This window comes from Bombina bombina, chromosome 6, assembly GCF_027579735.1.
Source record: "Bombina bombina isolate aBomBom1 chromosome 6, aBomBom1.pri, whole genome shotgun sequence".
NCBI lineage: Eukaryota > Metazoa > Chordata > Amphibia > Anura > Bombinatoridae > Bombina > Bombina bombina.
The window spans coordinates 1110306469-1110322150 of NC_069504.1; the positions used below are offsets into that span (position 1 = coordinate 1110306469).

Sequence of the window (15682 nt, forward strand, 5' to 3'; positions counted from 1 at the left end):
AATTTCTTTCCGATTCCAATAGAGAATACAATTTTAAACATTTTTCCAATTTACTTCTATTATCTAATTCGCATCATCCTTTTGGTATTCTTTGTTGAAGAAGGCACAATGCACTACTGAGAGCTAAATACACACATTAGGTGAGCCAATAACACAAAGCATATATGTGCAGCCACCAATAAGCAGCTCCTGAGTCTACCTAAAGATAGCAAAAGAACAAAGAAAAAAATGATAATAGGATTTTTTTTATGTTTAGTGATGGATCCCCCCTTTGCCCACAACCTCCCTGATCCCCCCCCCATACAGCTATCTAACCCTCCCCCCTCTACCTATTTTCCACCATCTTGGGTACTGGCAGCTATCATCGCTGGCCGATGCAGAGAGGGCCATAGAGTGTCTCTCTCTGCATCGGAGGCTAAAAAAAGGGTATTGACGGATGCCTCAATATCGCGGCATCACTGCAATACCCTGAAAAAAATAATTGGATTTAGTGTCCCTTTAAACAAAGTGACTTTATTTACAGATGACTATAACAAAATATCAGTGATGTTCCGGGCCAGCACGCCTATCCTATCACACTTAAACAGTTATAGCACACCTATGCCAATTGATTATTATTTCATATAGCTTTAGCCTCAGCTGTGAGTTGCCATGTGTCTAGTGTTTAACCAAATAGCCCGGCTGCCCTTTGAAATTAAGGTTTAAAAAACAAACAAACATTGTTTCTGATCTGGGCATATGATTTAGAGGCTTCATGGAATATGGGTCTGATCTGAGCTCGGCTATAGGTATATAGCAGACAGCAGCTACAGGTAATGGGTCTGATCTGAGCACGGCATTAGGTATATAGCAGACAGCGGCTACAGGTAATGGGTCTGATCTGAGCATGACTATAGGTATTTAGCAGACAGCAGCTACAGGTAATGAGTCTGATCTGAGCTCGGCTATAGGTATATAGCAAACAGCGGCTACAGGGTATGGGTCTGATCTGAGAACAGCTATAGGTATATAGCAGACAGCGGCTACAGGTAATGGGTCTGATCTGAGCACGGCTATAGGTATTTAGCAGACAGCAGCTACAGGTAATGGGTCTGATCTGAGCTCTGCTATAGGGATATAGCAGACAGCTGCTACAGGTAATGGGTTTGATCTGAGAGCAGCTATAGGTATATAGCAGACATCAGTTTCAGGTAATGGGTTTGATCTGAGAGCATCTATAGGTATATAGCAGACAGCAGTTTCAGGTAATGGGTTTGATCTCAAAGCAGCTATAGGTATTTAGCAGACAGCAGTTTCAGGTAATGGGTCTGATCTGAGCTTGGCTATAGGTATATAGCAGACAGCAGCTACAGGTAATGGGTCTGATCTGAGCATGGCATTAGGTATATAGCAAACAGCAGCTACAGGTAATGGGTCTGATCTGAGCACGGCTATAGGTATATAGCAAACAGCGGCTACAGGGTATGGGTCTGATCTGAGAGCAGCTATAGGTATATAGCAGACAGCGGTTACAGGTAATGGGTCTGATCTGAGCACGTCTATAGGTATATAGCAGACAGCAGCTACTGATAATGGGTCTGATCTGAGCTCGGCTATAGGTATATAGCAGACATCAGTTTCAGGTAATGGGTTTGATCTGAGAGCAGCTATAGGTATATAGCAGATACCAGCTACAGGTAATGGGCTTGATCTGAGAGCAGCTATAGGTATATAGCAGACAGCAGCTACATGTAATAGGTCTGATCTGAGCTCGGCTATAGGTATATAGCAGACAGCAGCTACAGGTAATAGGTCTGATCTGAGCACGGCTATAGGTATATAGCAGATAACAGCTACAGGAAATGGGTCTGATCTGAGAGCAGCTATAGGTATATAGCAGACAGTGGTTACAGGTAATGGGTCTGATCTGAGCACAGCTATAGGTATATATTAAACAGCAACAATAGGTCATGGGTCTGATTTTAGCACAGCTTTAGGTATATAGCAGACAGCATTTACAGTTAATGGGTCTGATCTGAGCATGGCTATACGTATATAGCACAGCAGCTACAGATAATGGGTCTGATCTGAGCACGATTATAGGTATTTAGCAGACAGCGGTTACAGGTAATGGGTCTGATCTGAGCTCAGCTATAAGTATATAGCAGACAGCAGCTAGAGGTAATGGGTCTGATCTGACCACAGCTATAGGTATATAGCAGACAGCATCTACAGGTAATGAGTCTGATCTGAGCACGGCTATAGGTATATATAGCAAACAGCAGGTACAGGTAATGGGTCTGATCTTAGCACAGCTATAGGTATATAGCAGACAGCATTTACAGTTAATGGGTCTGATCTGAGCATGGCTATACGTATATAGCACACAGCAGCAACAGGTAATGGGTCTGATCTGAGCACGATTATAGGTATTTAGCAGACAGCGGTTACAGGTAATGGGTCTGATCTGAGCTCAGCTATAGGTATATAGCAGAGCAGCTATAGGTAATGGGTCTGATCTGAGCTCAGATATAGGTATATAGCGGACAGCAGCTAGAGGTAATGGGTCTGATCTGAGCTCACCTATATGTATATAGCAGACAGCAGCTACAGTTAATGAGTCTTCTCTGAGTACAGCTATAGGTATATAGCAGACAGCAGCTACAGGTAATGAGTCTGATCTGAGCACAGCTATAGGTATATAGCAGACAGCAGCTACAGGTAATGGGTCTGATCTGAGAGCAGCTATAGGTATATAGCAGACATCAGTTTCAGGTAATGGGTTTGATCTGAGAGCAGCTATAGGTATATAGCAGACATCAGTTTCAGGTAATGGGTTTGATCTGAGAGCATCTATAGGTATATAGCAGACAGCAGTTTCAGGTAATGGGTTTGATCTCAAAGCAGCTATAGGTATTTAGCAGACTGCAGTTTCAGGTAATGGGTCTGATCTGAGCTTAGCTATAGGTATATAGCAGACAGCAGCTACAGGTAATGGGTCTGATCTGAGCATGGCATTAGGTATATAGCAAACAGCAGCTACAGGTAATGGGTCTGATCTGAGCACGGCTATAGGTATATAGCAAACAGCGGCTACAGGGTATGGGTCTGATCTGAGAGCAGCTATAGGTATATAGCAGACAGCGGTTACAAGTAATGGGTCTGATCTGAGCACGTCTATAGGTATATAGCAGACAGCAGCTACAGATAATGGGTCTGATCTGAGCTCGGCTATAGGTATATAGCAGACAGCAGCTACAGGTAATGGGTGTGATCTGAGCACGACATTAGGTATATAGCAGACAGCGGCTACAGGTAATGGGTCTGATCTGAGCTCGGCTATAGGTATATAGCAGACAGCAGCTACAGGTAATGGGTCTGATCTGAGCACGGCATTAGGTATATAGCAGACAGCGGCTACAGGTAATGGGTCTGATCTGAGCACGGCTATAGGTAATTAGCAGACAGCAGCTACAGGTAATGGGTCTGATCTGAGCTCGGCTATAGGGATATAGCAGACAGCAGCTACAGGTAATGGGTTTGATCTGAGAGCAGCTATAGGTATATAGCAGACATCAGTTTCAGGTAATGGGTTTGATCTGAGAGCATCTATAGGTATATAGCAGACAGCAGTTTCAGGTAATGGGTCTGATCTGAGCATGGCATTAGGTATATAGCAAACAGCAGCTACAGGTAATGGGTCTGATCTGAGCACGGCTATAGGTATATAGCAAACAGCGGCTACAGGGTATGGGTCTGATCTGAGAACAGCTATAGGTATATAGCAGACAGCGGTTACAGGTAATGGGTCTGATCTGAGCACGTCTATAGGTATATAGCAGACAGCAGCTACAGATAATGGGTCTGATCGGAGCTCGGCTATAGGTATATAGCAGACAGCAGCTACAGGTTATGGGTCTGATCTGAGAGCACCAATAGGTATATAGCAGACATCAGTTTCAGGTAATGGGTTTGATCTGAGAGCAGCTATAGGTATATAGCAGATACCAGCTACAGGTAATGGGCTTGATCTGAGAGCAGCTATAGGTATATAGCAGACAGCAGCTACATGTAATAGGTCTGATCTGAGCTCGGCTATAGGTATATAGCAGACAGCAGCTACAGGTAATAGGTCTGATCTGAGCACGGCTATAGGTATATAGCAGATAACAGCTACAGGTAATGGGTCTGATCTGAGAGCAGCTATAGGTATATAGCAGACAGTGGTTACAGGTAATGGGTCTGATCTGAGCACAGCTATAGGTATATATCAAACAGCAACAATAGGTAATGGGTCTGATCTTAGCACAGCTTTAGGTATATAGCAGACAGCATTTACAGTTAATGGGTCTGATCTGAGCTCAGCTATAAGTATATAGCAGACAGCAGCTACAGGTAATGGGTCTGATCTGAGCACAGCTATAGGTATATAGCAGACAGCATCTACAGGTAATGAGTCTGATCTGAGCACGGCTATAGGTATATATAGCAAACAGCAGGTACAGGTAATGGGTCTGATCTTAGCACAGCTATAGGTATATAGCAGACAGCATTTATAGTTAATGGGTCTGATCTGAGCATGGCTATACGTATATAGCACACAGCAGCAACAGGTAATGGGTCTGATCTGAGCACGATTATAGGTATTTAGCAGACAGCGGTTACAGGTAATGGGTCTGATCTGAGCTCAGCTATAGGTATATAGCAGAGCAGCTATAGGTAATGGGTCTGATCTGAGCTCAGCTATAGGTATATAGCGGACAGCAGCTAGAGGTAATGGGTCTGATCTGAGCTCACCTATATGTATATAGCAGACAGCAGCTACAGTTAATGAGTCTTCTCTGAGTACAGCTATAGGTATATAGCAGACAGCAGCTACAGGTAATGAGTCTGATCTGAGCACGTCTATAGGTATATAGCAGACAGCAGCTACAGATAATGGGTCTGATCTGAGCTCGGCTATAGGTATATAGCAGACAGCAGCTACAGGTTATGGGTCTGATCTGAGAGCACCAATAGGTATATAGCAGACATCAGTTTCAGGTAATGGGTTTGATCTGAGAGCAGCTATAGGTATATAGCAGATACCAGCTACAGGTAATGGGCTTGATCTGAGAGCAGCTATAGGTATATAGCAGACAGCAGCTACATGTAATAGGTCTGATCTGAGCTCGGCTATAGGTATATAGCAGACAGCAGCTACAGGTAATAGGTCTGATCTGAGCACGGCTATAGGTATATAGCAGATAACAGCTACAGGTAATGGGTCTGATCTGAGAGCAGCTATAGGTATATAGCAGACAGTGGTTACAGGTAATGGGTCTGATCTGAGCACAGCTATAGGTATATATCAAACAGCAACAATAGGTAATGGGTCTGATCTTAGCACAGCTTTAGGTATATAGCAGACAGCATTTACAGTTAATGGGTCTGATCTGAGCATGGCTATACGTATATAGCACAGCAGCTACAGATAATGGGTCTGATCTGAGCACGATTATAGGTATTTAGCAGACAGCGGTTACAGGTAATGGGTCTGATCTGAGCTCAGCTATAAGTATATAGCAGACAGCAGCTAGAGGTAATGGGTCTGATCTGAGCACAGCTATAGGTATATAGCAGACAGCATCTACAGGTAATGGGTCTGATCTGAGCACAGCTATAGGTATATAGCAGACAGCATCTACAGGTAATGAGTCTGATCTGAGCACGGCTATAGGTATATAGCAGACAGCATCTACAGGTAATGAGTCTGATCTGAGCACGGCTATAGGTATATATAGCAAACAGCAGGTACAGGTAATGGGTCTGATCTTAGCACAGCTATAGGTATATAGCAGACAGCATTTACAGTTAATGGGTCTGATCTGAGCATGGCTATACGTATATAGCACACAGCAGCAACAGGTAATGGGTCTGATCTGAGCACGATTATAGGTATTTAGCAGACAGCGGTTACAGGTAATGGGTCTGATCTGAGCTCAGCTATAGGTATATAGCAGAGCAGCTATAGGTAATGGGTCTGATCTGAGCTCAGCTATAGGTATATAGCGGACAGCAGCTAGAGGTAATGGGTCTGATCTGAGCTCACCTATATGTATATAGCAGACAGCAGCTACAGTTAATGAGTCTTCTCTGAGTACAGCTATAGGTATATAGCAGACAGCAGCTACAGGTAATGAGTCTGATCTGAGCACAGCTATAGGTATATAGCAGACAGCAGCTACAGGTAATGGGTCTGATCTGAGAGCAGCTATAGGTATATAGCAGACATCAGATTCAGGTAATGGGTTTGATCTTAGAGCATCTATAGGTATATAGCAGACAGTAGTTTCAGGTAATGGGTTTGATCTGAAACCAGCTGGTATATAGCAGACAGCAGTTTCAGGTAATGGGTTTGATCTGAGAGCAGCTATAGGTATATAGCAGATACCAGCTACAGTTAATGGGCTTGATCTGAGAGCAGCTATAGGTATATAGCAGATACCAGCTACAGTTAATGGGCTTGATCTGAGAGCAGCTATAGGTATATAGCAGACAGCAGCTACAGGTAATAGGTCTGATCTGAGCACGGCTATAGGTATATAGCAGACAGCAGCTACAGGTAATAGGTCTGATCTGAGAGCAGCTATAGATATATAGCAGACAGCAGCTACAGGTAATGGGTCTGATCTGAGAGCAGTTATAGGTATATAGCAGACATCAGATTCAGGTAATGGGTTTGATCTGAGAGCATCTATAGGTATATAGCAGACAGTAGTTTCAGGTAATGGGTTTGATCTGAAACCAGCTGGTATATAGCAGACAGCAGTTTCAGGTAATGGGTTTGATCTGAGAGCAGCTATAGGTATATAGCAGATACCAGCTACAGTTAATGGGCTTGATCTGAGAGCAGCTATAGGTATATAGCAGACAGCAGCTACAGGTAATAGGTCTGATCTGAGCTTGGCTATAGGTATATAGCAGACAGCAGCTACAGGTAATAGGTCTGATCTGAGCTTGGCTATAGGTATATAGCAGACAGCAGCTACAGGTAATAGGTCTGATCTGAGCACGGCTATAGGTATATAGCAGACAGCAGCTACAGGTAATAGGTCTGATCTGAGCACGGCTATAGGTATATAGCAGACAGCAGCTACAGGTAATGGGTCTGATCTGAGAGCAGTTATAGGTATATAGCAGACAGCAGCTACAGGTAATGAGTCTGATCTGAGCACAGCTATAAGTATATATCAAACAGCAACAATAGGTAATGGGTCTGATCTTAGCACAGCTATAGGTATATAGCAGACAGCAGTAAAAAAAAGGACACACATGTCCCAAGTGACTGAGCCAGTGGCCATGAAATAAAAAGCATACATTCAAGTCTCTCCAGCTCCACCAGTTGCTGATTCTATGCAGCTGATTCACTAAACTGCTGGAGAAATTACTGAGCTTCAGTGAATCTGCTGCACAAAATAACACAGGAATTAGTAAATCCGGTCAGACCTTATAGCCAGAGGCAGATTTCCAAACACAGATGAAAAAGTTTTCCCCACTTGATACCAAACTACTTCTAAAGTGTTCTCCAGGACCAATGTACTGGGTACACTACCCATCTGTATTTACTGACCAAGCTGCTAACGTTTAAGCCAATATTAAGCTAAAATGTGCTAATATTATTTCTGTTGCACAAATTATCATTAACCTTTTAACGCCGTTATGCTGTTCTATTCTGTCATAATTACACTGGGCTTTAAAGCCGTTATGACGGAATAGAACGTCATAGCCAACGGCTGTCCTGAAGCCTACTGTGCTTCTCAGATTTGATCGCGGTCTGCAGGGCGTTCCTAGGGTTATAGGGACGCCCCCCAGACCTGATCCAATAATTGAAATCTCGCAATCGTATGCACGATCGCAAGATTTCAATTTGTCTACATCAGAACAGTCAGGAAAGGGTTAAACACATTTATGTTAAATTATGCAATTCATTTTTGCTTATAGCTAAATAAAACATTTTTTTATAATATCACAAAGTATTACATTGCCGGCTCCCAGCTACTTCATAACACCCGCCTGCCAGAATTTCCCGGGGAGAACACTGTCCTACGTCCAGTTATTTGAGTGAGCAATTAAGCAGCATCTGCTCTGTGCCTTAGCAGGGAGAATAAAGCAGTAAATGTGAGAGATATTACATTTAGCACTTCAAGTGAAAAGAGTAAAAATAAATAGAAAGAAGAAAGAACAAGGAAGGACAGGTTATGTTTTTGGAGGGCTGACTGTAAAAAGTACCTGGGGAGATAGACAGCCCCAGGCAGCTGGAAAAACACAAGGATCTGATAATATGTTCCAGCTGTCCATTAGTAACAAAGTGCACAATTTCTCATTAAAAGGAACAAATATATTTTATATATTTATATAACAGAACAAGAAAGTCAGAGCATATAATTAAATGTATTCTATTGTCAATCTAATTTGTTCTCTTGGTATCCCTTGTAGAGCATATCTAGATAGTGCACGTCCTAAGTGCTATGTATGTAATACTGTTGGCATGTAGTGCACAAGACACGTGCACAATCGTTAGCCTATCTAGATATGCTCTTCTACAAAAAGGTAGATCATGTATGTAACTTGGAGAGTTTTTTGTTTTTTATGATCTATCTGGTTCATGAAAGAATAATCATTTTGACTTTCTGTCCCTTCTTGTTAAGCAGTTTATGTTGATTTTGAGACGAACATCTTTATACACCTTTTCGATGGGACAGAAGCTTGTTGGCTTATATAGAACCCACCCTACAGATCTAGAATTAGAGAGTGATTTTATATTTCAGTACAGTATGAGATGCTACAAAGTGGCAATAAATGGTGCTGACCGGTAAGTGCGCTCTGTGCACACTACGTACCTACCTGTCAGTTCCCAGGCACCAATATAAAGCTGAACAAAAAGTCCCAGCACATGTCCCTTTAACCAGTGCAAAATAACTAAACATCGTTATTAAAGGGATATGAAACCCAACATTTTTCTTTTATGATTCAGATAGAGCATACTTTTTTAAACAACAATCCAATTTACGTCGAACATCAATTCTGCTTCATTCTTTTTGGTATCCTTTATTGAAGGAGCAGCAATGTACTACGTGGAGATTGCTAAATGCATCAGTAAGCCAATGAAAAGAGTTCTATATGTGCAGCCAGCCACCAATCAGGAGCAAGCTCCCATTTTCTAAGCCTCCCTTGGTTTACTTTTTAAAAATGATACAAAGTGAACGAAGAAAATTAGATAGTAGAAGTAAATACTAATGCAATGTCATTCTCTCTGTATCCTTTATTAAAGAGTAAACCTAGGTGTACTTATAGGCGCTCAGGAGCGTGCACGTGTCTTTAGCATGTTATGGCAGCAGTGTTTGCAACAATGTTTGTAGCAATGTTATACAAAGTTGCAAATACACATGCACACTCCTGAGTTCATATCAACCTACCAAGATGTATTCTTCTGCAAAGGATACCAAAAGAATGAAGCAAATTTGATAACAGAAGTAAAATGCAATGTTGTCTAAAACTGTGTTTTCTATAGGAATCATGAAAGTTTAACGGACTTTGCTGTCCCTTTAAAATAAACGTTTATGTTTCCTAATATCCCTTTACATGAAATAATAATAATAATCATCACTATTGGCACTTTGCAGTAGGTTTAGCAGATTACTGTCAATTTTGCCACCAACACTCAAAAAGTGTCACCCCCCCCCTACTACACAGCATTCCTTACTCTATCTATACTGTGTCCAGCAGCACAAAGAAAAGCAGCCTGCGCAAAGAAACACACAGTATAGAATGTGTATATAGTAGCGGCAAGACCTACAGCATAAATACATAAATGAAATAGATAAAAAGATAAAATAAACAGATACAATAAATACACAGATACAATAAATACACAGATGAAATAAATAAATGAAATAGATAGATAAAATAAACAGATACAATAAATACACAGATAAAATAAATAAATAAAATAGATAAATAGATAAAATACACAGATAAAATAAATAAATAAAATAGATAAATATATAAAATAAACAGATACAATAAATACAGATACAATAAATACACAGATACAATAAATACACAGATGAAATAAATAAATAAAATAGATAAATAGATAAAATAAACAGATACAATAAATACACAGATGAAATAAATAAATAAAATAGATAAATAGATAAAATAAACAGATACAATAAATACACAGATAAAATAAATAAATAGATAAATAGATGAAATAAACAGATACAATAAATACACAGATAAAATAAATGAACTGCCTTCCCTATATTTCCCAGCCTCCCATTTCACAAGTACCTGCGGCCTCTTTCTTCTTTTTCCTGCACAGTAGCCCAGACATGACGGTGTGAGCCAGCAGTGTCTGTAGCCCAGGACAGGAGCCGGCAGGCAGCGTGAGTCGGGTTATTTCTGACAGGGTGACGATAGGGAGAGGCAGGAGGCATAAGGAGGAGGGAAGGAGGATGAAATTCTATCATCTGACAGTAAAACACTAGTCTGCAACCAATAAATCTGCCGCCTGTCTGAGGTTAATTAATATAAACAGAAGACGAACTACAAAGATTTATTTATTTATTTTTAATGAAGATTAGAAAAGTGCCCCCTCACATTAGGCTTTTATTGAATTAAAGGGGCAGGAAGACAAAATGAAACTGTCATGAATCAAATAGAGTATACAAGTTAACATCCAATTTACTTCATTTATCAAATGTATCTCTCTTTCTTGTTATCCTTATACGGAGGTAAGCTCAGGAGCGTGCACGTGTCTTCAGCACTATTTCTATAACATTGTTACAAACATTGTTGCTCACTATATGGCAGCAATGTTATGCATACAGCCCTGACAGGGGCACGCTCCTGAGTTTCCCCTCAGTATGCGCTCATGGAAAGGAACAAAGTTTTATTGAAAAAGACCAAGAGAGGGAGGTAAATTTTATAATAATATTAGTAAATTTGTTTTTTTCAATTGTATATTCTTTCTGAATAATGAAATATATTTATGACTTGCATAGAAATTTCCCTGCACAGTAAAACAGAGAGACACCAGGTTTAAGGAGGGATTTTTTATTTATTTTTTGCAATAGAAATAAGAGTGTGAGCTAATTTCTACAAAACATACTTAAAGAGACGGTGCACACCTGGTAATTAAAAGACATATCTAGTGTCTCGCTATAAAATAACATATGAGCCAACAATTGTAAAACAAATAAACATCTTGCTTACTGCATATGTTTTCAATAGCCAGTAATTGCTTCATCTGGAGAAGCCAATCCAGGACTAAGTATGCAGACAACAAAACTAGCTATGACCATTATATATACAAACATAAATCCGGTGAGTAGCTCTAAACTAGTGGACAAGTGTTTAAATTGTATTTATATACACTATTGGGCATATTTATCAAGCTCCGTATGGAGCTTGATGCCCCTTGTTTCCAGCAAGCGACCGCTGCTCCATAACTTGTCCGCCTGCTCTGAGGCCGCGGACAAAAAAATCAACCCGATCGAATACGATCGGGTTGATTGACACCCCCTGCTAGCAGCCGATTGACAGCGTATGCTGTCAGAATTTAATGATGTGCAGCGGACATGATACGCTACTTCGTATCATGGTTGCTCGCACATTGATAAATATGCCCCTATATGTTTCATTTCAGACTTTGGGTCTTTTGAAACTGCTCACTTGGAGTTTGATTTGGTTGAATTTACCATACGGGAGAGTTGTGGGAGTCTTCTCCAAATATTTGGAATCTACCATGGAAACTGCTTTTTATATAAACCGTTGTTTAAAAGGGAATTGTACTCAAAATATTTTTTCAAAATGTATCACAGTGCGAAAAAAACCAACAACTTACTTATGAAGTGGGACGTCCAAGTGTTGGGGTATTTGAATTTCAGTGGTACATTTAAAAGTAAGTTAAAGCTCATCTTCATTACAGCTGATGAATTAAATATCACTAACGTTCCGGATTATTATCATCATTTATTGTAGAGCGCCAACAGGTTCCGCAGCGCTAAAGACTTGGGTTAAATATGCAAAGTAACAGTAATGGGAGACAAAGGGATAGAGGGCCCTGCCAAGAGTTTCACTGTTGTAAATCATCTCTCATGAAGGTGATCTACAAAGCAGCTAGGCTCGTAGGCTTACGTGTTAAGGAGGTTCAAGGGGATAACTAAAGGAGGAGAGGGACTAAGATAGGAAAATGTTAATGTATATTATATAAATCCCTGAACAGGAGAGTGTTTAAGGAGCACTTTAAAGTTTGAAAACTAGGGGAGAGTCTTGTGGAGCGGGGCAGAGAGTTCCACAAAATATGGGCCAGTCTGGAGAAGTCTTGTAGATGGGAATATGAAGAGGTAACAAGAGAGGAGGTCATCAGCAGAGCGAAGTGGACGGGAGGGCGAGTATCTGGAGACGAGGTTGGAGATATATGGGGGAGCAGCTTATTGAGGAAGCCGGTGAAGGGACTGGCTGAAAGGTGCAGCAGATGGGGAACGACGTGTAAGGAAGATCGGCCTGGCAGAGGCATTCATTATGGATTGTAAGGGAGATAGATGGCTGCTAGGGAGGCTGGAGAGGATGGAGTTGCAGTAGTCAAGGCGGGAGATGATGAGAAAGTGGATTAAAGTCTGTTTATACAAAGGGGAAAGTTTGCCATCACTGTAATTTACAGGAAAACCTAGTCAAATAAAAAGTAAAAGTGCCCTGCAAATATTGTTGTGCATAAAGGAACATGGAAGCGAACAGTATGCTGGGAAAAGTGGAGTCTCCTAGATTATGGTTACCAGTGTTTTTGTGATGGGCCGGGGTCAAAGAATGATGTCAGGCTGAGCTGTGGTGAACCTGGGCAAAGTGGTGTAGGCAAATGAAGGCCTATCATTGTTGGGGACACATGGGGTCATCCATTATGCTGGGGGAGGGGCTAGTGACCACTGGCTGTGAATGACCAGTAAGTTTGGTTTATGCCCTGTGCATTAAGTATGCCAATCAGTGCGTGTGTAAACACAGAGTGTGGCACCTCATCCACTAAGCCTATCAGAAACTAATGCTAACTACTAGTATTCTGGGGTAGTACAGCCCCTGCATACTACCAGTTGAAAAGTCCCTTTAAAAGGACTGAAAAACTGTGAGATTGCAATATAAAATGTTTAACCCTGTATAGTATACACAACTTTGAAACCTTCTTTTAATAATTCCCCCCCCCCCATTTCCTGTAATTTAACTATTGTAACAACAGGAAATGCATAAGGCAGGCATTACAAGCCTAACCCTGCTACATATCTGTCCCTTACTGGCTTCAGCAGAGAGAAGATAAAGCAGTTTAGTTAACAATTTCAATGTGTTGTTTGAACCAGACACCCAGTTAATAAATCTGTAGTTCAAACACGGAGATCCTGGATTACTTGGTCTTTTTGTGTCCCTTAGAGACTGGATTTGGCCCTTTCTGATGTGTGATGACTGTGTATAATGCTCAAAGTGCCAGCTAGCTCAGTGCATGACTCACATAGGTCTAGTATAGTATCCCCCCCACCGTGCGCAGCAGCCCGATGGTTACAAATAGTCTCTCTAATTACAGCTGTTCCTGTCCTTTTCAGCTGATAGATCCAGTAGCAGGTCACTTCCCTGCTGGGTCAGTCACATTCTTAGGTTAACTATGTAGTATTTACAGAGATGTTAAAGTCATTCATTTACTTTTTCATCTAAAAAGAGATTACTTTAAAATGAATACTTCTTGGGGGAAAATGGAAGTTTATGTGCAGAAAAAATCTATTTGTTTTATTTACTTTTTGTATCAATACAGTCGTGAAAGTTGCACTTTGTCTGTGAACAAATCTATCCCAAGCAATTGTGCACAAACATGCATTTCCTCTTAGTTTAGGGACAGTGTAGTGAATGAAAGCTGTTAGAATGTTAAAGCTTTAAGGGACACTGAACCCAATTTTTTTCTTTCGTGATTCAGATAGAGTATGAAATTTTAAGCAACTTTCTAATTTACTCCTATTATCAATTTTTCTTCATTCTCTTGCTATCTTTATTTGAAAAAGAAGGCATCTAAGCTTTTTTTTTTAATTCAGAACTCTGGACAGCACTTTTTTATTGGTGGATGAATTTATCCATCAATCAGCAATAACAAACCAGATTGTTCACCAAAAATGGGCCGGTATCTAATCTTACATTCTTGCATTTCAAATAAAGATACCAAGAGAATGAAGAAAATTTGATAATAGGAGTAAATTAGAAAGTTGCTTAAAATTTCATGCGCTATCTGAATCGCGAAAGAACATTTTTGGGTTCAGTATCCCTTTAACCCTTTGAGTGCTAATGACGGCTCTGAGCCATCACAGAGTTTCTCACTCTGGTGCTAATGACGGCTCAGAGCCGTCATGAGCACTCTCCCACCTTGAGGGAGATCTGGGGGCTCCTAACAGCTCCTACCCCGGCCATCGTTGCCTGTAGAGAGTGACAGGCATCGCCGGGGCTTCACGTGATGCACGGTGACGTCACGCGCAATAACGGGATAACGTCACTGTGCAACTTTATTTATACTTAACAATGTTAAGTATAGGAGGAGGGGGCATGCTGCTTAGAAGCCTGTATCTCAGAATTGTCTAACCTTTCCAACAAGTCTTGGGGGTATGTAAAAACAATAAAAAAAAGTTAAAAAATGTTTTTTCAAAAATTAAATAAAAGAAAAAAAAACTTAGAAAATATTAGCACCCGGGTGGGAAAGTGCTTAGCACTCAAAGGGTTAAACAAGTATATTACCAGTAGTCATTTGTTTGTTTTTTTACTATTGTGATGTAATACAGCTCTGAAATATTTATTATTTCCACTGCAGAAAAAGTAACCACTTAGCTTGGGTTTAACACACAGAATCGCTAGGGATAAAATGACATTAATAAATTAGAACATCTAATTTTTCCACTGTAATGGCCCTTTAATTATAAATAGTAAAAAAATAATAATAAAGAAACAATCGTTTTTATTTGTCCTCATTTTCTCATACAACATACATTACCAGTTGTGTACACCCTGCAAAGGTAAGTACTTTACAAATTCTCATTGGGTGAGAAGTACAATTGCTCACAGCAATAAGCACCTATCGGCCAATGAGCATTTAGGAAGCAAACAACTGGTAATACTGAATTAGTTTTAGAATACATTTAAAGGGACAGTAAACACCAGAATTTTTGTTGTTTAAAAATATAGATAATCCCTTAATTACCAATTCCCCAGTTTTGCATAACCAACACAGTTATAATTATACGCGTTTTACCTCTGTAATTACCTTGTATCTTATGAATCTACCTAGTTTTACTCTTCAATTATTGATTATTATTATTATAATTATTGATAGCAAGAGAACAAAGTAAATTTGATAACGGAAGTAAATTGGAAAGTAAATTGTTCTATCTGAATCATGAAAGTTTAATTTTGACTTTACTGTCCCTTTAAAAACTTTAGCTTTATTACAGGTGGCCTCCTGGGTTTGATAGTGGATATATTCTATACCATTATAATAAAGGACTTTAATTTGCCTTTAAATGGACTTTAAAGGACCAGTCAATACAGTAGATTTGCATAATCAACAAATGCATGATAAGAAGACAATGCAATAGCACTTAGTCTGAACTTCAAATGAGTAGTAGATTTTTGTTAAATA

General features: G+C 40.2%; 1 protein-coding gene across 2 annotated transcripts in view; it reads right to left on the reverse strand.

Moving 5' to 3' along the window:
• Window positions 1-15682, reverse strand: part of PARVB (parvin beta) — a 207399-nt gene that overhangs the window by 150671 nt on the left and 41046 nt on the right. Inside the window, exon 1 of one of the 2 annotated variants that reach the window (XM_053719051.1) lies at window positions 10318-10465. The exons of the other annotated variant lie outside the window; for it this stretch is intronic. Within the exon in view, the coding sequence (XP_053575026.1) occupies window positions 10318-10360 (43 nt within the window). The 5' untranslated portion in view covers window positions 10361-10465. Of the gene's footprint in view, window positions 1-10317; window positions 10466-15682 lie in introns of those variants that run through there. 2 annotated transcript variants of the gene reach the window in all.